General features: G+C 34.6%; 1 protein-coding gene across 4 annotated transcripts in view; it reads left to right on the top strand.

The window, feature by feature from the left end:
• Nucleotides 1–7,254, top strand: part of CCDC122 (coiled-coil domain containing 122) — a 43,267-nt gene extending 36,013 nt beyond the window's left edge. For 3 of the 4 annotated variants that reach the window (XM_059143823.1, XM_059143826.1, XM_059143827.1), the window contains one exon: nucleotides 6,266–7,254. In XM_059143823.1, the coding sequence (XP_058999806.1) occupies nucleotides 6,266–6,415 (150 nt within the window). In that variant the 3' untranslated portion in view covers nucleotides 6,416–7,254. The remainder of the gene's footprint in view (nucleotides 1–6,265) is intronic. The other variant, XM_059143824.1, reaches the window with a different exon arrangement.
• The last annotated feature ends 18,478 nt before the right edge of the window (nucleotides 7,255–25,732 follow it).

The following is a 25,732-nucleotide window of genomic DNA, read 5'->3' as shown; positions in this document are numbered from 1 at the left end:
TCTCAGAAAATGGAGGAAACTCTTTCCAACTCATTTGAGGAAGCCAGCATAACCCTGATATAAAAACAAACAAACAAACAGTGACATTACCAGAAATGAGAGACCAATGTCTCTTATGAGTATAGATGCAAAAACCCCTAATGAAATCTTTCAGATTGAATTCAAATACATATATATAGAGAGAGAGAGAGAAGAGAGAAAGTTTTGATTTTCACCTTTCAAAAAGTAAACAAGGTAATTCAGTACATTAACAAAATCAAAGGAGTTAAAAAGAAATAACTTGATAGTTGCAGAAACAGCGTTAGACAAAATTCAACACCATTCATAATAACAACTCTCAGCAAATTAAGAATAAAAGGAAATTTTCTCAACCTATTTAAGGGCATCTATAAAACAACTTACAGCTAACAACATCATATTTACTATAAAATGTTGATTGGTTTTCCCCCAAAGATTGGAAATAAGACAAAGATGTATTATCCTATCTCCTCTATGCAACATTATATTAAGAGGTTTTAATCAGTGCTATAAGACAAGAGAAAATATGGCCTAAAGATTGTAAAGAAGTAAAATTATATTTACAGACAGAATGATTGCTTATGTAGAAAATCCTACAGAATCTACAAAAAGACTAATAAACAAGTAAATTTAGTAAGGTCACAAGATAAAAGGTTAAGACAAAAAATCAATTGTATTACTCTATAGATTCCAAGAAGTAGCAACAAACAACTGAAAAGTGAAATGAATAAAACAAAACTCTTCGTTGACACTAAAGAACACAAAATATTTGCTGAGAAATTTCATGAAAAAATCTATAAAACTTCTATAATAAAAATATTAATGAGAAATTAAAGAACATTAAATAAATGGAATGATATTCTAAGTTCATGATCTATAAAACTCAATATCTTAATGTCAACATTCATTAGATCAGATTCATAGATCAGAGATCTAAACGTAAAACTAAAACTCTAAAGCTTCTAGAAGAAACCATCGGAGAGTATCTTTATTAAGATTTGGGTTAAGCAAAGACTTCTTGGAACACAAAATGCACTAACTGTAATGAAAAAAACTGATACACTGGAACTTAAACTTTGAAACCTCATTCTTCAAAAGACACTATCAAGAAAATGAAGACAGAGGTGCCTGGATGGCTCAGCTGGTTAAGCATCCAAATCTTGATTTTGGCCCAGGTCATGATCTCAGGATTGTGAGATTGAGCCCTATGCTCAGTGGGGAGCCTGCTTAAGATTCTCTCTCCACCTCTACCCCCACCCCACACCACATGCTGCTTAAAAAAGGGGGGAGGAATGAAAAGACCAAATTATAGGAGTAAAAATATTTGCAATACATACAGGTCAGGGAAGACTTATATCAAGGGCCTATATATAAAGAGCTCAATCCATTTTAAAAATGGGCAAAAGATATAAACAAATTTCACAGAAGACATAGGATGGCCACTAAGTTCATGAAAAGATGCTCAGCATCTTTAACCATCAAGGAAATGAAAATTAAAGCCACGGGTGCCTGGGTGGCTCAGTGGGTTAAGCCTCTGCCTTCGGCTCAGGTCATGATCTCAGAGTCCTGTGATCAAGCCCCACATCGGGCTCTCTGCTCCGGGGGAGCCTGCTTCCCCCTCTCACTCTCTGACTGCCTCTCTGCCTACTTGTGATCTCTGACTGTCAAATAAATAAATAAAATCTTAAAAAAAAAAAAAAAAAGGAAATTAAAACCACAATAGGATATCATTTCACAACCAATAGAAGGGTTAAAATCACAACAAATAATAATACCAAATGTTGTTAAGGGTATGAAGCAACTGGAACTCTCTTGCTTTTTTGGTGAGATTATCAAATGGTGCAACTGCTTTAGAAAATGGTTTGGCAGTTTATTAAAAAATTAGCAAATACATTGTATGTCTCAGCAATTCCATCCCTAAGTGTTTATTCAAGGGAAAAAAATGTCTTAAAATAAAACTTGCATATGAATGTTCATAGAAGCTTTATTCATAATAGCCCCAAAAAAGAAACACTACAAATGACCCTCAAGAACAGAATGAATAAACAAATTGAGGAATATCCATATAATGGAATACTATTCAGTGATAAAAAGAATGAAATACTGACACAACATGGGTGTATACATTTGTCAAAAGTCATTTAACCATAGCCTTAAAAATATGTGTTTTTATAGTTCCACAAATATATTTAACCACACTTTTTAGATTAAATAACTAAAAGAGAAGTTATATGACACGTTCAAATGACGAACAGTGATCTCCAAGTGGAGCGTTTTCTCCATGGTAAAACAATGGCATTTTATGAGTCTTTGTTACATTCTGAATAATACGGAATTTAACAATATATTTTATATAACATTCTTCTCAAAGTAGGGTAGCCATCATTTGATTTCCAAAAGCTGTCTCATTTTATTCACATATTTCTTCAGTAATTTATTCAACATATTTATTGTGCTCATACTATGTGCTAATTAATTACTCTTTAGGCTCTGATAATGGAGTGGTGAATAAAATAGCACATGATTCCTTCACTTTCCTATGCATGTGCTACATTCTTCACAAAACACTTTCTAATATATGTCTTTATGAACTTGCATTCTAGCTGGAGAGACAGACAAAAAAGATATGTAAATAAGACCTATTAGCTAAGGATAGTGTTAAGGACAAAAGAAAAAAAATGGAACAGAGAAGGGAATATGTAATACATGTACTGCAGGGAAAGGGAAGATGAAATATTAGATCTTGCAGCCATCAAAAGCATTACTGAGAAGGACTCTTTCAGCAAAATCCTAAAAGTGAAGGAGCAAGGCATGCAGATCTGAAGATGAGATTTCCAGGAAAATGAACAAGCAAGTATAAAGGTCTTAAGATGGAACATACCTTGGCTCAGAGAATAGAAGAACAGGGTGGCTGGAGTGGATGGAACACAGAAAAAAGCATTGATGAGGTCAGATTTGGCTCTTACAGGGCCTTGCTTTCTTTATGTCACTGTGTTTTGTTGGCCCCACCCCTCCTTCACTATTGTTCTTATTTCTGCCTCGCCAGCCACGGTAACTAAGGAGAGTAGTAGCCCATCCACTTCCTAGAGGCAAAAAGTTCAGTTCTATACAGAACCATTTACATCCTTAGTGCCTACAGATATCCAAGTTTGATACTCAGACTTGATATTCAAACAGATATTCAAAGTCTGAACATTACCAGTAGAGGCTGAACAAATGCTTGTCTTTCAAGAAGGCTCACAAAACAAACTTGGCCTTTATAAAGTCATGTCTGGTCCCTCACTCTTTCTTTTTTTGTTTTCCTTTGTGCATTTGTTGGTGGTGGTGGTGTCTGTGTGTGTGTGATGTTTTATTTGGTTGTTGTGTTTGGGGTTTTTTGTTTGTTTAGTTTCAAGTTTTTATTTAAATTCCAGTAAGTTACCAGAGGGTAGGTGGGTGGCAGGATAGGGGCAAGAGGTGATGAGAATTAAGGAATGTACCTGTGGTGTGAAGAGCACTGGGTGATGTATGAAATTGTTGAATCACTACATTATACACATGAAACTAATATAAATCTATATGTTAACCAGAATTAAAATAAAATAAGATAAATGAAATATTGGCATGTGAAAAAAAAGTAGTCACTTCTTGATCAAAACTGCCTTTTAGCCTTGGAAACTTAGAAAGTTATTCTTGTTAGTATCCCAGCGTTTGGTAAATATGGAGAGATGTTAGTACAGTCCACAAGAAACTGACATATAAAGCTCAAGTATCAGTTTATTAGTTTATAATAATAAAACTCTAAAGGAAACCAGATAAATATAGTCATTAGTGCTTCTTCTTCCTATAAGGAAACTACCTACATTGGAAGCCAAGTTATTTCAAGTTTAGTTAGTGAGCATGGAAATCAAAGCTGTTATCTGAGTTTGACTATTCTTGGCCTCTGGTTCTGGGTGCTCAAAGACCCAATCTCCATAACATAGTTATACTTCTCAGATAAATAATCCCTACCAGCGTATGACTCCTTCACCTTTCTATATATATACTACATTCTCCACAAAACCTCTTCTAAAGATATATTCTTTCTTTAGAAGTATTAAAATCTTCTGTGACATCTAGCTATGACTGATGATCTGGATTTCCCCTAAGGGACTTTGCACAGCTCTACTCTGATCTATTGTGTGTTAGTTTCATAGCTTAACTATTGAAGAATAATTTTAGAAGAATGCTACTATGCAACTGACCAAAGATTTTGATTAACCAAAAATTTGTTTTAGTTATTTTATTTCTATGAATATATTCTATGAACAGGGGTATGGACATATTTAGTGACTATACTCTCCCTCTTCTATTGGATATATATTCTGTTGGAACACCAATGAATATATATTATATACAAATATATTATGTATAGTGGATATATATTTTTAATATAGAAATATATTCAATGTTAAAAAAATCTTCTTTTGAACCAGCTTCATATCTAATATGATGTTTCAGTTTATTCTAATTTATTTCTAATCATTTTCAAGTCATTTTTTTATTTTGCCAACATATTAGCAGGCCTAATTCCACCAATTTCAACGAATTATCTGAATTCACAGAATTAACAAAAATTGGACATTTAAAAAGGCATAAAGTTTATAGGAACTTATGTGAATATTTTTGTTGATAAGTTTTCACTTCGTTTTTATAGTAGTACTTTGGAATACTTAATGTGTCTTGGTCCCTGTTCCCCTACTACTGCTGCAGAGTTGTTTCAATATTACTTATTTCCTTGGTAATCATGATTGTTTTATTTTATGTACTAAAAACATTATCCTAAGGAGTCCATAGTATTTATCATACTGTTGAAAGAACTCATGGCATAGTAAAGGTAAAGAAACTGTGCTGAGGGAGGAGCTTGGAAACAGAGAGGGAGTAACCTTTGCTGGGGGAAAAGCAAAGAGAAGATTCAAGATATAGAGAAATTTGAACCCATACACAGGAATCATGGGAATGTAAAAGTGGTACAGTCACTGTGGAAAACAGTCTGGCAATTGCTCAAGTGGTTGAACACAGAATTACCAAATGATCCCTCACTTCTGTTCTTCAGTATAGACTCTAGAGAAGTGAAAACATAAATTCACACAAAAACTTGCACATGAATGTTCATAACAGTATTGTTTATAATAGCCAAAAACTGGAAACAAATGTCCATCAACTGATGAATTGGGTAAATAAATTTTGATATTATTCTATAATGGACTATTATTTGACAATGCAAAGGAATGAAATACTAATACATACATACAGCATGGAAGACCCTAAAAAGATTATGCTAAATTGAAGAAGACAGTCACAAAAAAAATGTAGTGTATGATATCATTTATAAGAAATATGCAGAATAGGCAAATCTATATAAAGAGAAAGATTAGTAATTTTCTAGTGCTAAGAGTGGGGGTATGGGAATGGGAAGTCACTGTTAGCAGATACTATCTTTTGACATAATGAATATGTTCTAAAAATTGATTGTGGTAACAGTTGTACAACTCTGTGAATGTACTAAAACCCATTTTGAATTGTCCACTTTACAGGATGGATTGTATAGTATGTGAATTTTATCTTAATAAAGCTGTTGTAAAAAAGAAAATTAAGTATTTTTTGTATAGATAACAAATATCGTGAATTTTTTTCCTTTCTCTTTTCTCGTGGCCTGACAACAAAAACCTTGCACTTTCCACCATGCTTCATTGCTTTCCAGTGTAGCCTTGCTTAGCTCAGCATAAATATACTGCTCTACTTAATGTTATGACTACATGATCTTTTGAATCTTTGAGATGGATGGGTCTATGTTTCATTGAACCACTGGATATAGGGAATGAAACCATTATTCCAAACTGGTAACTATTTCGATAGCTTGAAGGCATTCCATCACGGATACTTTGCTTGAATTCAGATCCCAAATACGATCACTTATTAGCTATGAAACCATGGTTGAATTACTTAAACTCTTTGATCTTCAGGGTTTTTTGTACAAAAATGGAGATAATAATATCCATCTATATCATATGGTGTTATGAGAATATAATTATGCCTAAAAAGCTCTCGTGTAGTATCTAACATGTAATAAGTTTTGAATAGTTATTATTACTGTTGATGTTTATTACCATTATTATTTACAGTGAGTAAATAATATTTACTTCTTTAAAGAAGTCAAAATATCCTTTATGTCTATTTACTACTTATCCTTCTCAAGCCCTGTTGATGTGTACTGTTCTTTTAATAGGTGCAACATAAGAGATATGGTGCAATTCTTAAGCGTTTGCATTGTCAGGTGAACAAAATTCAGTCAAATAAAAGACAATGGCAATGGAACATTCACCAACTGGAAAAAACTGCAGCTGAACTAAGAAAACGCATTGGAATGAAAGATTAACATGGCCAAAGGACAATGTAGAACACAGACTATGTCAACAAAAATGATAGGACAAAAGGTTGGGAAAATTCTTTGGATTCTTAACCAGCATCTACTAAGAGAGGTCTGTCTTAATAACACATATAATATATTCTCTCTCTCTCTCTTTTTTGAATCAGTTAATCTCTTTGCTATAGTGCCTTCCAAACCTGCAATTGATAACAGTAGATAGACAATAGGAATGCTGACAGAAGTCTGGTAGAAGATTCTGTATAAATATTTTCAGTATGTAAGATATAATTATACTCATGAATGCCTGTTTATAAACATGTTGCCTTCGCTATCATATGAAATAAAAATGTAGAAAAGAAATGCAAAAAGTTATGATGATTTAAATTGTTAAGATATTTTAAATGATTCTGTTTCAAACTTTTTATTAAAACTTGCTTTTTTACCACTGTCTTCACAGTAGTCCATAAATATTGACATTTACAATAATATATGTTCAATGCTTCAGGTATTTTACTTTTTTCTTTCATTCAGAAGGTCGCAACCATTTTTTCTTATTAAATAAGACAATTTTAGAGTGTTGCAAGACATAAAACCTTTTGTTTAATTTTCTGTCTTTAGTACTATTCTTTAGTACTATTCTGTGACAAAACTGAAGTTATGACATCATGTAAGGAAAATACCAGCTCTTAATTTAAAAAAAAAAAAAAGAACATGAATAAATATAGACTACCGTGTATTTTTATTCTCACTGTAAGTCATATGCTATGTCCATGGCAACATTTCAAAATTTAACTTGTCCATATTAAGATACAAGTGCTCCTTTTTTTGGCTCCACTGAATCAAATTTTTAGGAATAAAAAAAATTATTGAATATAATGGTCTTTCAATATTTACTTTTTAGATTAAATCCTTTCAAAACAACAACATCAAAAAGGTATCTCAAGTTCATTTTCTTTTCACCTTTCTTTATGCCTAAAACTAAGTAAGAGGAGAGCTGATAAAGAACCTGATATTAATAATCTTGCTATGTCTAACATTAATAATCCTATAATGAATTAACATGGCTTATTATAACTAACTTCAAATGCTTTGCTATAACAAAATCAACTTTGGCAGGTAACTCAGAAATAGAGTTACAAATAGGAATAGTTAAACCTGGGGGAGGAGCAAGATGGTAGAGGAGTAGGAGACCTCAATTTCGTCTGATTCAAGGAATTCAGCTAGATAGCTATCAAACCACTCTTAGCACCTATGAACTCAACAGGAGATCGAAGAAAAGAATAGCAGCTACCTATGAATAGAAAAGCTACCACTTTCTACAAGGTAGGATGTGCGGAGAAGTGAATTTGAGGCAATATTTGGAAAGATAGACTGCAGGGTATTTGGGAAGATAGGAAGGCTCTTCCAGCTGGCTCCTTGGCAAGTGACAGAGCAGCAGAGCACAAAATCAGAACTTTTAAAAGTCTGCCCCACTGAGGGATGTTACTCTGGTGGCTTAGTGGAGAGTGCAACCTTCACTGGAACAGTGTGGTTTCAGGAACCTCAGATTCACAGAAAGACTGGGGATGTCTGAGTGCAGCAGAGCTCCCAGGTATTGGAGCAGGGAAGCCGGTTGCAAAGACAGAGCCACGGAGTGGGATCTCAGCTCAGGGTTGCCATAAACCATGATCCAATGCACAGTCGGGCCACTATTTGAGTGGAGACCCCACAAGTGGCAGATCCAAGGGATACTTCCCCTCCTCCTCTGGGGGTAACTGTGCAGAAGCACACTGAAGAAATCTGCTGGGTTTGGAGACTCCAAATGGGGCTGTGCTCCAGAGATAGAAATGGTTGGTCACAAGCTGTGTGAGCATGGAACACTGCTGGAGACCAGGGAGACAAGCATGGTTGACTGCTCTTCTCTGAGGGCTCACTAAAGAGGGCAGCTCCTGGGATCTCACCTCCTCCTGGCCAGAGATTGGGAGGCTGCCATCTTCATTCTCCTCCTCCAAACCTATATGGAAAGTGTTCAGAGAACAAAACTACTGAAAGCAAACCCAAGCAGATTACTTATCCTGGTCCCTGGCAAGGGTGGTGCAATTCTGCCTCAGGCAAAGACATTTGAGAATCACTGCAAGAGACCCCCTCCCCCAGAAGATCAGCAAGAACATACAGCCAAGACCAAGCTCACTGATCAATGAGAACTGTAGAACTCCAGAACTAAGAGAAAGCAACACATAGAATTCATGCCTTTCCCCCCATGATTCTATACTCTCTCAAAGTTAATTTCTAAATTTTTCTTCTTTCCTTTTCAACCAACATCTTATCAATTACTTTTTTAAAATCTTTTTTTAAATTTTCATTTTTAAATCATATGCTCTCCCTTCACTGTATTTAGCCTTATTTTTTTGTATATATATGTTTTTCTTTAAAATTTTGGGATACAGTTTCTCCTAACAGACCAAAATATACTCTTTATCTACTGTATGGCTTTGTTCTAGTCTCCCACCTGATCACATTCTCTCCTTTTTTAAAAATGTTTTTCTTTCTTTTTTTAACCAACTCCTTGTTTTATCAATTCCTTTTTACAAATCCTTTTCAATTTTTAACTTTCATTTTTACAGTCATATTCCATTCTTTCATCACATCCACCCTTATTTTTTTATACATATACGTTTTTCTTTAAAATTTTGATAGGCAGTTCTTCTAACAGACTACACCCAAAATCTAGTGTGTGTCTCTGTTCTGTTCGCTAGCCTGATCATAGTCTATTTTTTTTCCCTTTCTTTCCCCCCTGGTTTCAGGTCTCTTCTGATTTGTTTTGTGTATATTTTTCTGGGGTCATTGCCATCCTTTTAGCGTATTGTTCCCTCATTCATCTATTCTTCTCTGGACAAAATGACAAAAAAGAAAAACTCACCTCACCAAAAAAAAAAAAAAAAAAAAGAGGTAGTACCATCTACCAGGGACCTAATCACTATGAACATTAGTAAGCTGTCAGCAACAGAGTTCAGAATGACAATTATTAAGATACTAGCTGGGCTTGAAAAAAGCTTAGAAGATACTAGAGAATCCCTTTCTGGAGAAATAAAAGAACTAAAATTAACTATGTCAAAACCAAAAATACTATAATGACATGCAATAAAAATGGAGGCTCTAGCTGCTAGGATAAATGAGGCAGAAGAGAGAATTAGTGATATAGAAGACCAAATGATGGACAATAAAGAAACTGAGAAAAAAAGAGATAAACAACTAATGGACTATAAGGGGAGAATTTGAGAGATAAGTGATACCATAAAATGAAACAATATTAGAATAACTGGGATCCCAGAAGGAGAAAAAAGAGAAAGGGGGGCAGAAGGTATATTAGAGCAGGTTATAGTGGAGAACTTCCCTAATTTTAGGAAGGAAACAGGCATCAAAAGCCAGGAGACACAGAGAACCCCCTCAAAATTAATAAAAATAGGTCAACACTCTGTCATCTAATAGTAAAACTTACAAGTCTCTGAGACAAAGAGAAAATCCTGAAAATAGCTTGGGACATGAGGTCTGTAATATACAATGTTAAAAATATTAGATTGGCAGCAGACCTATGCACAGAGAACTGGCAGGCCAGAAAGGACTGGCATGATATTTCCAGAGCACTAAATGAGAAAAATATGCAGCCAAAAATACTATATCCAGTAAAGCTGTCATTGAAAATAGAAGGAAAGATAAAAAGCTTCCAGGATGAACAAAAACTAAAAGAATTTATGAACACCAAACCATCCCTACAGGAAATATTGAAAGGGGTCCTCTAAGCAAAGAGAGAGCCTAAAAGTAACATAGACCAAAAAGGAACAGACAATATACCATTACAGTCACATTACAGGCAATACAATGGCACTAAAGTCATATCTTTCAATAGTTTCCCTGAATGTAAATGGGCTAAATGCCCCAATCAAGACACAGGGTATCAGATTGGATAAATAAAAACAAGACCCATCAATATGCTGTCTGTAAGATACTCATTTTAGGGACGCCTGGGTGGCTCAGTTGGTTAAGCAGCTGCCTTCGGCTCAGGTCATGATCCCAGCGTCCTGGGATCGAGTCCCACATCGGGCTCCTTGCTCGGCAAGGAGCCTGCTTCTCCCTCTGCCTCTGCCTGCCATTCTGTCTGCCTGTGCTCACTCTCTCCCCCTCTCTCTCTCTCTGATAAATAAATAAAAATCTTTAAAAAAAAAAAAAGATACTCATTTTAGACCCAAGATTTAGACTCAGATTTAAAGTGAGAGGATGGAAAACCATTTATCATGCTAATGGACATCAAAAGAAAGCTGGAGTGACAATCCTTATATCAGACAAATTAGATTTTAAGCCAAAGACTATAATAAGAGATGAGGAAGGACACTATATCATACTTAAAAGATCTGCCCAACAAGATCTAACAATTTTAAATATCTATGCCCCTAATATGGGAGTAGTCAATTATATAAACCAATTAATAACAAAATCAAAGAAATACATCAATAATAATACAATAATAGGAGGAGACTTTAACACTGCCCCCCTTTAATGAAATGGACAGATCATCTAAGCAAAAGATCAACAAGGAAATAAAGGCCTTAAATGACACCCCGGACCAGAAGGACATCACAGATATATTTAGAACATTCCATCCCAAACAACAGAATACACATTCTTCTCTGGGCACATGGAACATTCTCCACATCCTGGGTCATAAATCAGGTCTCAACCAGTACCAAAGGACTGGGATCACTCCCTGTTTATTTTCAGACCACAATGTTCTGAAACTAGAACTCAATCACAAGAGGAAATTGGGAAAGAACTCCAGTATATGGAGGCTAAAGAGCATCCTACTAAGGAATTAATGGATAAACCAGTAAATTAAAGAAGAATTGAAAAAATCCATGGAAACAAATGAAAATGAAAACACAACTGTTCAAAATCTTTGGGACACAGCAAAGGCAGTCCTGAGGGGGCAGTATATAGCTATACAAGCCTTTCTCAAGAAATAAGAAAGATCTCAAGTACACAACCTAACCCTATTTAAAGGAGCTAGGGAAAGAACAGCAAAGAAAACCTAAACCCAGCAGGAGAAGAGAAATAATAAAGATCAGAGCAGAAATCAATGAAATAGAAACCAAAAGAACGGTAGAACAAATCAATGAAACTAGGAGCTGATTCTTTGAAAGAATTAATAAGATTGATTAAACTCCTGGCCAGACTTATCAAAAAGAAAAGAGAAAGAACCTAAATTAATAAAATCATGAAAGAAAGTGGAGAGATCACAACCAACACTAAAGTAACACAAACAATTATAAGAACATATTATGAGGAACTATATGCCAGCAAATTAGACAATCTGGAAGAAATGGATACATTCCTAGGGACATATAAACTACCAAAACCAAACCAGGAAGAAATAGAAAACCTTCCTGACCCATATCCAGTCAGGAAGTTGAAGCTGTCATCAAAAATCTCCCAAAAAACAAGAGCCCAGAACCAGATAGCTTCCCATGGGGAATTCTACCAAACATTTAAAGAACTAATAATACCTATTCTCCTGAAACTCTTCCAAAAATAGAAATGGAAGGAAAACTTCCAAACTCATTTTATGAGGCCAGCATTACCTTAATCCCCAAAACAGACAAAGACCCCATCAAAAAGGAGAGTTACAAACCAATATCCTTGACGAACATGGATGCAAAAATTCTCACTAAAATACTAGTCAATAGGATCCATCAGTACATTAAAAGGATTATTCACCATGACCAAGTGGGATTTATTCCTATGATTCACAGTTGGTTCAACATCTGCAAATCAATCACTGTGATACAGTACATTAATAAAAGAAAGAACAAGAACCATATGATACTCTCAGTAGATACTGAAAAAACATTTGACAAAGTACAGCATCCTTTCTTGATCAAAACTCTTCACAGTGTAGGCATAGAGTTTCTTGATCAAAACTCTTCACAGTGTATATGGTACTGACACAATCAATATCATCAAAGCCATCTATGAAAAACCCACAGCGAATGTCATTCACAATAGGGAAAAACTGAGAGCTTTCCCACTAAGGTCAGGAACATGGCAGGGATGTCCATTATCACCACTGCTATTCAACATAGTACTAGAAATCCTAGCCTCAGCACTCAGACAACAAAAGAAATTAAAGGCATCCAAATTGGCAAAGAAGAAGTCAAACTATCACTCTTTGCAGATGATAAGATACTTTATGTGGAAAACCCAAAAGATTCTATACCAAAACTCCTAGAAATCATACAGAAATCCAGTAAAGTATCAGGATATAAAATCAATGTACAGAAATTGTTGCATTTCTATACATTAACAACAAGACAGAAGAAAGGGAACTTAAGGAGTCATCCTCATTTACAATTGCACCCCAAACCATAAGATACCTAGGAATAAACCTAACCAAAGAGTCAAAGAATCTGTACTCAGAAAACTATAGAATACTCATGAAAGAAATTGAGGAAGACACAAAGAAATGGAAAAATGTTTCATGCTCATGGATTGGAAGAACAAATATTATGAAAATGTCTATGCTACCTAGAACAATCTACACATTTAATGCTATCCTTATCAAAATACCATCAACTTTTTTCAAAGAAATGGAACAAATAATCCTAAAATTTATATGGGACCAGAAAAGACCTCGAATAGCTAGAGGAATGTTGAAAAATAAAGCCAAAGTTGGTGGCATCACAATTCCAGACTTTAAGCCCTATTACAAAGCTGTCATCATCAAGACAGTATGGTACTGGCACAAAAACAGACACATAGATCAATGGAACATAATAGAGAGCCCAGAAATAGACCCTCATCAACTCTATGGTCAACTAATATTCGACAAAACAGGAAAGAATGTCCAATGGAAAAAGGATAGTGTCTTCAACAAATGGTGTTGGGAAAATTGGGCAGCCACATGCAGAAAATTGAAACCAGACCATTTTCTTAAACCACACACAAAAATAGACTCCAAATAGGTGAAAGATCTCAATGTGAGACAGGCATCGATAAAAATCCTTGAGGAGAACACAGGCAGAAACCTCCTCAACCTTAGCTGCAGCAACTTCTTAGAAACATCGCCAAAGGCAAGGAAAACAAGAGCAAAAATGAACTATTGGGACTTCATCAGGATAAAAACTTCTGCACAGCAAAGGAAATAGTCAACAAAACCAAAAGACAACTGACAGAATGTGAGAAGATATTTGCAAATGACATATCATATATAAAGAGCTAGTATCCAAAATCTATAATGAATTTATCAAACTCATCACCCAAAGAACAAATAATGCAATCCAGAAATGTGCAGAAGACATGAACAGACATTTTTGCAAAGAATATATCCAAATAGCCAAGAGACATGTGAAGAGCTGTTCAACATCACTTGGCATCAGGGAAATACAAATCAAAACTACAATGAGATACCACCTCACACCAGCCAGAATGGCTAAAATTACAAGTCAGGAAATGACAGACGTTGGCAAGGATGTAGAGAAAGGGAAACCCTCCTACGCTATTGGTGGGAATACAAGCTGGTGTAGCCACTCTGGAAAACCATATGGAGGTTCCTCAAAAAGTTGAAAATAGAGCTACCTACAACCCAGCAATTGCACTACTGAAAGATACAAATGAAGTGATCTGATGGGGCACATGCACCCAAAAGTCTATGGCAGAAATGTCCACAATAGCCAAACTATGGAAAGAGCTTAGATGTCCAACAACAGAGGAATGGATAAAGAATATGTGGGAGATATATATATATATATATATATATATATATATATATATATATATATGATGGAATATTATGCAGCCATCAAAAAATGAAATATTTTAATTTGTAATGATGTGGATGGAACCAGAGGGTATTATGCAAAAAGAAATAAGTCAATCAGAGAAAGGCAATTATCATATGAGCTCACTGATATGAGGAATTTGAGAAACAAGACAGAGGATAATAGGGGAGGGAGGGAAAATGAAACAAAGTGAAGCCACAGAGGCATACAAACCATAAGAGGCTCTTTATCTCAGGCAACAAACTGAGGGTTGCTGAAGTGAAAGAGGGTGGGAGCAATGGGGTGGCTGGGTGATGGACACTGGGGAGGGTATGTGCTATAGTGAGTGCTGCAAATTGTGTACAACTGATGAATCACAGACCTGTATCCCTGAAACAAATAATTCATTTTACGTTAATAAAAAAATAAAATAACAATAATAATAAAAATGGTTAAACCTGCAGTTTGAAGAGAATACCCACAATGCTCAGCTTAAGAGAAGACTGAAACATTTTAAGCCTGATTATATAAAAACATTTCAATTTAATTTGCATATTTAAAATGCTATTCTTACCATAACTATACTTCATATATTTACTTAAAGTTTGTATAAGAAAAATTCTAGGTTTCTAAACTCTTTTTAAGTTTATAATAGCTTTCAAAATATTTGTACCTGATAGCTAACACTTGGGTTATATTTGTAAAAGTTATTTTTCAATTAAGATATAACAAAATAGGTTTAATCTGCTTAAGATAATGTGCTTATTTGGGAAAGTAATTTTCAGTGTAGTGTTCTGTCGCTCTCGCCAGCAAGAACGACTCCGAGACTCCGAGACCTTTTTTATTAATCGCTTTTTTCTTCCTTCTCCTCTCTAACCCCGGGGGCATGGGTTTTTATGCAGGCAGTGTTAACCAATCAGAATGCCGTGCTCATGCACCTCCCGCGTGAGTGGACCTAAATGAACAGCCAATCATATTCAGTCCCTTACAGCTCTTATAGTAGGCCTCCCGTACTGGCTCCCGACAGTGTTCTGAAATAGCCATGATAATAATACATGTACTTATTTAAAACTCTGTGACAGATGAAAGAATTATTTGAACAAGAACATTTTTCCTTTCCTTGCTTTTCCATCTGAAAATCATTTCAGATGATGGAGGCTGTCAGATTAGCCAAGAAGAACTAAAACTTGAGGTATCCTCAAGCCTGATCATGTAGTTAGTGGATGTGATATCTCAACATGGTCGCAAACTCTAAAGTTAGAAAATGAATTAATTTTAAAAATTTCTCTATAACTGAACCTAGCTTAGAATATGAGCTCTTCTGCTTAATGGCCTTTGTCATCACACACACAGTTTTGCCTTTAAACTAAGTCTCTTTTGGGTTATCATTCAGTTCAGAATTGTCCTTCTCATTTTCTTCCTGGAAGTAACCTAAATTCCTGGGACAGGGATTAGGGGGTACACTTATGTTGTTTTGTCATCAGGGAAAGGGTTCCTTTCTCACTGGCCTCTGCAGGGGTGTAATCTATCTTCTTGGTCTTGAGCATTACCTTTTGTCTATGCTGTACCTACTGTTGTTTTCTTTAGTCAATGTGATCAGCCTCCTTCCCAATCACAAAGCCTCTTATGGTGATATTTAATTCTCTTTTTCTGTATGCAGGCCAGATTTTACCTCTTTTGGACCTGTTATTCTACGCATACATTCTTCCTTACTCTGATTCCTGGTATAAAATGAGTCTTTCAAGTCTCTCAGTGCTTTGGGGCTCAGCAAATTCTTCTCTCAAAATGCCCCTTTTATGCAAAGGAAAGCTTTAATTTCAACAGTATTGATTCTACTGTGGACTTTTTAAAAAGCTTAATGTGAAGCTCAAAGCTGATAAATGACTTCTTAACTCTGAGTAGTGTCTGTCCTGACTCCAGCCTGCTAGGCTCTATTACCTAAATGATCAGGAAAAGGTAACTAGTGCAAAAAAACAGTGAGAGAGAAAAAACCTATAGTTAATATACCAAAATATTACTTACTACATGTGCAATCTGTGGGAAAATTATAGTTGACTAACGTGAAGAAATCGATATCTGCTTTTAAGCCATATATTAACAGTGGTGATTTCCATTGTCAAAGTAGCCATCATAGACACGGTCATGACCAATATAAATGATCTATATGTTATCTGTTAGGCCATGTTCTTCCAGTCAATTGATTAACCATGCTATTTTCCAAACACTGCAGATGTGAAATAGCAATACTAATAACAGACTGAGTAACTATCTTTTGTCCTAGTTGGCCATTTGTATACATTAGTTCATTTACAGAATAATGAGAATAATTGCTTAAGGCATATACTATTATCCTTGATTTACAGAGGGTGCAACTAAGGCTTAGTAACTTGCTTAAGCTCCTATCACACAGGTCATCAGAGGCAGAGTTGAAATTCATTGCCCCATTTTTTCAGCTACTTATACCCTGCAAGAAATGAGTGCAAGGCAAGCCTAGATTTTATTATGAATAAATAATAATTGATTGTATATTCAATTAATTCTTTTAATAGATTTCAAGGCATACGCTGAATTTATTTTTTTTAAGATTTTATTTATTTATTTATTTATTTATTTGACAGAGATCACAAGTAGGCAGAGAGACAGGCAGAGAGAGAGGGGGAAGCAGGCTCCCCGCTGAGCAGAAAGCCTGATGCGGGGCTCAATCCCAGGATCCCAGGATCATGACCTGAGCTGAAGGCAGAGGCTTTAACCCACTGAGCCACCCAGGCGCCCCCATACAATGAATTTAATTAGAGAGAGAAATCTTATGATTAATAAACAGGCTCCAGTGGCACCTGTGTGGCTCAGTTGATTAAGCATCTGACTCTTGATCTCAGGGTCATAGGCTCGAGCCCTATGTGGGGCTCTGCACTCAGTGTAGAGTTTGCTTGGGCTTCTCTCTCTTCCTTTTCATCTCCCTCTTTACCCCTCTCCTTTCTCTCTCTCTCAAAAAAAAAATGTTTTTAAACAGAGGGTGGGTTCACATATAAGTCATCACACCATCCTAACAAGTGAAAAACTGATAGGCTGAAAAGTCAATAATTCCTCTTGGATTCCTAAAAGAGGTAAGGACATGGGGAAAATCACTGTGAAGTTGGAGAGACAGGTAGGTACATACAGGGAGTCAGAGTGACCAGAGCAGAGACTCACAAACCACCACGGGAAATAGTGTTAGGACAGGAAAACCTAAGTGTAATTGACAAAATTTCTGGAGTCTTGGTGTAGACAACTCTAAGAGTTAAAAACTCCAGGGGAACCCAGTCAGAAGGAGGTTCCCACAATATTGTGGGATTTACCTCCGTAATAAAATTACATCTGACTTCTTGGTAACCATGCAAGCAAACAGAGAATGATAGGAAATATATAAAGTGTTGGAGGAGGGGAAAAAAAAACCCCACCAATCTAAAATTCTGTACCCTGTGAAATTATCCTTCTGAAGTGAGGCAGCAACAAATATTTTCACAGATGAACTGAAAAAATATGTTGCCAGTAGACCTGCTTCACAGGAAATGTTCATGAAGTTCTTTACAGAAAACAAAAATAATATAGGCCAGAAACTTAAATCTACATAAAGTAAGGAAAAGCATCAAAGAAAGAATAAATGAAGGTAAAATAAAATATTTTACTTTTCTTATTCTTAATCTAACAGATAACAGCTTATTCAAAATACTAATATTAGCAACAATGTATTCATATATATGCTTATTTATATATACAAATATGTTATTAATGTTTCTACATTTGAAATGAATGATAGCAATTACACCAAGTATGAAGGAAAGAATTAAAATTATTTTGTTATTACAAGATACTCTACCAGTGAAATTGTATAGTGTTACTTGGAAGTGGACTTGGTTTGGTTGTAAATGTATATTACAAGCTCAAGGGCAACCACTAAGAAAAGTTTAAAAAAGTATAACTGATATTCTCTAAGAAGAGAAAATTTAATCACATAAAATGCTTGATTAAAACCACAAAAGGCAGAAAAGGAATGAGATACAAAAATTGGAACCAAAAACAAGGGCAACAAACAGAAAATATTAGCAAATATGCCAAGTATATCTATTATGCCATCTGTATCAATTATCGCTATGAATCTCAATGATATAAATGTGCTAATCAAAGATAGATTATTAGAGTAGACCAGAAAAGCAACAAATTATATTGTCTATATGAAATCATTTTTTAAAATATTTATTTATTTATTTATTTGAGAGAGAGAGAGAGAGAGTGAGCAGGGGAAGGGACAGAGGGAGAGGGAGAAGCAGACTCCCCACTGAGTAGGGAGTCCAATGTAGAGCTCAATCTCAGGACCCTGGAATCATGGCCTGAGCCAAAGGCAGACACTTAACTGACTGAGCCACCCAAGCATCCCTGAAACCACTTAAAATATAAAGACACATATTGATGAAAAGTGAATGGGTAGAGAATATACCATGCTGCCATTAGTAAATTTTAAAAAAAGGAATAGCTATATTAATTTCATGACTGAGCAGACTTCAAAGTAAAGAAAGTTACTAGAGATGAAGAAGGACATTATATAGTAATATAGAGGTCAATTCTCCAAAAAGACATAACAGTTTTTAATGTGGATGCATCTAACAACAGAGGATCAAACTATGTGAGGCAAAAACTGATAGAAGGGCCAAGGGGAAGTAGATAACTCCACTATCATGGTTGCAGACTTCAATATCACTATATCAGAAATGGACAGATTCATTAGACAGAAACTCAGTAAGGACACAGATGAGTTCAACAACATCATCAATGAACTGGATACAACTCACACCTATACATTACTTCATCCAACAACAAGAGAATACATATTTTCTCATGTATACATATTTTCTCATGGAACATTAACCAAAATAGACAACATCCTGGGCCATAAATTATACTTGAATGAATTTAAAAGAGTAGAAATCATAAAATACCTGCTCTCAGACCACAATGGAATTAAACTAGAAATCAATAACAACAACAACAAAAAAAAAAACTGGAAAAATCTCCAAATAGGTAGAGATTAAATTACATAGTTAAAATAAATGCATCAAAGAAAAAATTTTAAAATATTTTGAACTAAATTAAAATGAAAACACAATTTATCCAAATTTGTGGAATGGAGTAAAATCAGTGTTTAGATGGAGATCTATGGCATTGAATGCATATATTAGAAAAAAAGAAAAAACTAAAATTAATGTTCTAAGTTTTCACATTAGGAAACAAAGGGTGGGGGATTTAACTATTTCTAAAGTAAGTAGAAGAAAAGAAATAATAAGAATTAGAGCAGAAATCAATGAAATTGAAGGTAAGAAATCAGTAGAGGAAATTGATGAACCAAAAGCCTATTCTTTGAAGAAATCAGAAAAATCACTGAAACTCTAGATTAACTAAGATTAGATTAACTAAGACAAAAAGGTCAAGACACAAATTTCTAATATCACAAATGAAAGAGGGGACATCACCATAGATCTCATGGAAATTAAAAGGAAAATAAAGGAAAACCATGAACAATTCTATGCTCACAAATTTGATATCCTAGATGAAATGGACTATTTCCTTGAATGATACAATCTGCCAAAACTCACACAAGAAGAAATAGATTATCTGAATAGACCTATACTTATTAAGGAATTGAATAAATAATTCATGTTATTTATGAATAAATAATTAATTGAATAAATAATTCATGTTAAATCATGTTCCAAAACAGAAAGCATGAAGCCCAATTGGTTCACTAGTAAATTCTACCAAACATGTAAGAGTTATACCCATTCTCTATAATCTCTTTCAGAGGATAGAAGCAAAAGGAATGCTTTCTAACTCATTCTATGAAGCCAGCATTACCCTAATACTAAAACCAGATAAAGACATTACAAAAAAAAAAAAGAAAAAAGAAATCTACAGACCAATATCTCTCACGAATGTAAATGCAAAAATCCTCAACAAAATATGAGCAAACTAAATCCAAAAAAGTATAAAAGAGATTATATGTCATAGCCATTTGGAATTTTTCATAGGTACACAATGCTAGCTCAATATCCAAACATCAATTAACATAAACTATATCAACAGACTTAAAAAAGTAAAATCATGTGATCATACCAACTGGTACATAAAAATCATTTGAATCCAAATCCCATTTATGATAAAAACAGTAAAGTAAGAATACAGGGGAACTTTTTTAACTTGATAAAGACCAAACACAAACAAAAAATTTATAGTCAACATCATGCTTAATGAAAAGACAAAAGATTTCCCACTAAGATCAGTACAAGACAAGGATGCTCCCTTTCACCATTCCATTTCAACATTATACTGTAAGTCCTTGCAGTTGCAATAAGGCAAAAAAAAAAAAGAAGAAGAAGAAGAAGAAAAGAAATAAAATGTATACAGATTGGGAGGGAAAATGCAAAACTGTCTTCAAAGATGACATGATCATCGAGGTATAAAACCCAAAATAACTGGGAATAAAACCCTCCTGGGTTTGTTTGTTTGTTTGTTTGTTTGTTTGTAATCAATTATAGCATAGTTGCAGCATAGTTTTTTACATTTATTAGTATAAAAAGTCAGTGCTTTCTTATATATCAATCGTGAACAAGTGGAATATGAAATTTAAAGCACAATACCATTTACATTACATTAGTACCCCCCAAAATGAAATACTTGGGTGCAAATATAACAAAATATATGCAAGATCTATATAAGAAAAATTATAAAACTCTGATGAAGATAATCAAAAAAGAACTACATTAATGGAGAGATATTCCATGTTCATTGATAGGAAGACTCAATATAACCAAATGTCATCTCTTCCTAAGTTGATCAATAGATTGAGTGCAATCCCAATCAAAATTCCAGCAAGTTATTTCATGGATATTGACAAAGTGATAATAAGGTTTATAGAGAGAGGTTAAAGACTAAAGACTGGCCAACACAATATTGAAGAGAAAGAACAAAGTTGGAGGACTGACACAATCTGATGACAAGAAATACTATCAAGTTGCAGTAATCAAGATAGGGCGGTATTGGTGAAATAATACATCAATGTAACAGAATAGAGAACACAGAAATAAACCCAAATACATATATCAACTAACCTTTGACAGAAGAGGAAGGTAATACAATGGAGCAAAGATAGTTTCATCAACAAATGATGGTGAAACAACTGGACATCCACATACAAAACAATGAATCTAGACACAGACCTTAGACTCTTCACAAAAATTTATTCAAAGTGGATCATAGACCTAAACACAAAATGCAAAACGATAAACTGTTAACATAGAAGAGCTAACATAGGAGAAAATCCAGATGACTTTGGGTATGGTTTTTATCATTTTAGATATAACACTATAGGCACAATCCATGGAATAAATAATTGATAAGCTGGACTTCATTAAAATTAAAAATTTCTTTCCTATAAAATATAATGTCACAAGGAATGATAAGACTAGCCACAGACTGGGAGAAAATGCTTGCCAAAGATCCTTCTGATAAAAGACTGTTCTTTGAAATAAAGAACTCTTCAAAAGGGTCAAAGACCTTAACAGACACCTCACCAAAGAAGATAGACAGGTGGCAAATAGCATAGGAAAAGGTGTTCCACATTATATGTCACTAGTGCGAATTAAAGTGCAAATTAAATGAGTTACCACTACACACTTAGCAGAGTGGCCAAAGTCAAGAACACTGACAACACCAAATGCTAATGAGGATGTGGAGCAATAGGTACCCTCATTCACTGCCGGTAGTAATGCAAAATTGGTACAGCCATTTTGGAGGACAGTTTGGTGGTTTCTTATAAAACTAAACATAATTTTACCATACAATCCGCAACTGCACTCCTTGGTATTTATCCAAAGGAGTTAAAAACTGATGTTCCCACAAAAACACAGATATTTATAGCAGCTTTATCTATAATTGTCAAAGTTTGGAAGCAACCAAGATATCCTGTAGGTGAGTGGCTACATAAACTGTGGTATATCCAGTGGAATAAGATTTAGTGCTGAAAGAAATTAGTTATCAAGCTATGGAAGGACATGGAGGAACCTTAAATGAATGTTACTAAGTGAAAGAAGGCAATCCGACAGGGCAACAATACTACAGGTTTCCAACTGCAAGACATTCTGGAAAAGGTAAAGCTATGGAGACATTAAGAAGATCAGGTATTGCCAGGGTTGGAGAAGTAGGGGAGAGATGCATAGGCAGAGAACAGAGGATTTTTAGGGCAGTGAAAAATACTCGGTATGATATTATAATGATGGATATATGTCATTATACGTTTATCCAAGTCCATAGATAGTATAAAACCAAGAGTGAACCCTAAAGTATACAATGGACTTGGGGTGATTGTGACATGAAGGCACCATTCTGGTGAGTGAAGTTGATAATGAGGGAGGCTATGCATGCACAGGGACAAGGAGTTTATGAGAAATCTCTCTACCTTCCTTTCAATTTTGTAGTAAATCTAAAACTTCCCTAAAAAAAAAAAAAAAGGTTTTTTTTCTTTTTAAAAAAAGCATTCAAATGCATAGTTAACACTATGGGAAGGTCAGTATCAGTAAACATTTTGGCTAAGGACAATGGAATCCTGTTTATAAATATTGCTTTGGAAACTTTTAAAGTTCACATAGGTGATTGCAATGAAAACCCTAAATCCTTATATCACCTAACATTGAACATACTCATATAAAAGTTATTAAGGTACACATTAATGTTATGGAGATTTGGGACATTTTTTCTTTCTTTTTTTCTTTCCTTCTTCCTTCCTTCCTTCTTTCCTTTCTTTTTTTTTCCCCAGGAGGAAACAGTAGATTCGGAACTTGTAGTTTTGCAACTGTTTGATTTGTTGCTTATATTTTCAGTATTATAAATATTTTGTTTTTCATTAAGCTAATGATTACTAAAGTTAATGATCAGGAGCTAAAAATTATATGCCTGTCAAAAATAACCTATGCTATATTTGTTTATTTGAATTTATAATGTATTTCTGAGGAAAGGGTTTTTTTCTTTTCTGATAGATTTGGCAGTGTAAGTAATGGGTTTTCTATATCACATTAGTTATCATATAACTTTCTCCTGAATGTTACTGAACTATGACCAAAACCAGGAAAAATAAATTGAAAAAGATACTAAGAGCAGGATAGCTTTATTCAATACATAGCTAAGAATGGGATGCTCAAATTGCTTTCTCTCTTCTGTAATTTTCCATTTAAATGATGGCTTTGGGATATAAGTCTTTAGAAGTATAAAAATAGTATATGATTTGGTAATGACAGAGCTGTTTATGTAATCTAGTGAAGATGGACATGAAGTAATGAAATTCAGATCTCTTAATTAATGAGATGATGTATTCCAAAGCAAAATCATAGTTTTGTGGTAAAGAGTTTTAAAAGGCTTCTTACCCAGAAAGCTCTCTGGCATAACAATCATGTCAAAATTGGAATAAAACACATGAATTACACATTTTCCAATATTGTTCAGTCCATATGGCACAAAGTAATTTAGAGACAGTGATAATACACTGACAATCTAAGGTACATTTTCAAATTTTTTTTGTCCAAAATATTTAAGTCAAGACATATGGTCCATCTCATCTACTATTACTTATTACTCCTCCTGACATTATTTGACACAGTAAGGCAAATGTAATCCCTGGGTTTATATTGAAGAAGCTTCATCAGGATGTTCTTAAGACTATGCCTCCTCGAGCCTGCAGTGCTTCTTTGTGTATATGACATGGCAAAAATAAATAAATAAATAAATAAAATAACATGCCTGCAGTCTGCATGAGTTGTTTTATCTTCAGTGCCTAATGTTAACTAACTCATGCACAGTGATTCAGCCAGATGTCAGCACATCTACTTGGCTGAAAATACCACATCGTTTTCTTTTCATCCACCTTTCCCACAGAGACTGTGTAGAGCCATCCTCAAGAGTCTGTCATTCTTTAGAGTGAGACCTCTTTGGGGACACTTCCCTCCCTTAAGTGTAACATTAACTTTGCTGGGTTGTTAGATAATGTTGATATTATTTTAATCTGTGGTTCATAAAGATTTATATTAAGCACTTTTCCAGAAAGGTCCAATTTTTTTCTAATCTTTCAGTAATATGGGTTATTCATCTTCCAAGACTTTCAGTCTCAATCTGTCAATGTAATTCACTCCTGCACAGTTTTTCTAATAACTAGTGTAACTCTCTCATTTTTCTTAAATTTCTTTCCATTAAAAATGCCATGTCCTCATTCAGAGCTCACTTGTTTCAGTTTCTACAGGGCCATAGTTGTATCATCTTCAGGCTCCAGTTCTCATTTTTTGTTGTAACTCCAAAGTTTAATCCATGGACTAAAGTTAGATCTCGAACACTGGAAAAAATCTCTTCATTTATAACTGCTTATGCAAGAGAATCTATCTTTTCTTTACTTTGAGATGCTTCACAGAGATTAGCTTTCTCAGAAACACTGTGTAGTGGACATGGTCAGGGCTCTGCCCAAATCCTCTCAGATATATTTTTTATCCTTTTTGAGCACCCCTCTCCCAATTGAGGCATGCTTTTGCCTCCAATAACTCTCACATAAGACTTACTGTGGGAGGTTTTTTCTCTCAAAAAGAGTTTGCCTGATACTGCAGCCTTGCTTGACTTCTTTCTCCTTAGCAGTCTTGCTTCCCTTACCAATTTCACCTGGGAGGGCTTCAGTAATAAATCACTTGCTCAGAGTCTGCTTCTGGGAATCCCATAGTAAGTCCCCTTGCAAAAATAATCACACACTGAAATCTATTTTCAAGAGATGACAATTACTTTATTCCTGCTGCTCATTCCAGATCAATTCTAGTCCCAGTAGTAACAGCAGCAACAGGGGGAGGAAAAAAAAAAAAAAAGACGTGGTGATTGGGGAGCAGAGGGGTGGGTTTATGCCTTTGGAATTTAATTACTGTCCCATTAGTATAATTTTTATATTATTTATTTATTTAGATCTAAAAAGAAAGCCCAAAGACACAAACTTGGTTCCACATACTTAGTGTGAATATAAAATACACTATTAGACTTCAAATATAGTAAATCAATCACTATTTTGCATCTTTTTTGATGTTAGTGTTCTTAGGAACTACCATGTTGCTGCATATAATAATTTATTAAATAAGTCTTGATTCTGAGATTCCAATTTAAAAGTTTAGGATATGTTTTGAAGTGTGTTAAGGTCATATGACTTCATACAGATGAGTTAGAAGACTCATGCAACCAGACAAAAGTGGTGATATTAAGGGAAAACATCTTCATTGTTCTCAGCCAAACCAGATAACAAGACAGGGACAAGAATAAATCATGTGTGCTTATCCACAGAACCTATCTTTTTTTAATAATTACTCTGGTTCTTTCAAGCCATCCTTTCCCATCTTTTCCATTTTCTAAATCTACCAGTTCTCCCTTCTAATCATTCATTATCCTACTTACAGCTCAAGAACACTAGAATAAAAATCTGTTGCCATATCAATGTGTT

The sequence above is a fragment of the Mustela lutreola genome, chromosome 13, assembly GCF_030435805.1.
Source record: "Mustela lutreola isolate mMusLut2 chromosome 13, mMusLut2.pri, whole genome shotgun sequence".
NCBI classification, from domain to species: domain Eukaryota; kingdom Metazoa; phylum Chordata; class Mammalia; order Carnivora; family Mustelidae; genus Mustela; species Mustela lutreola.
This window is presented reverse-complemented; position numbering and strand designations above follow the sequence as displayed.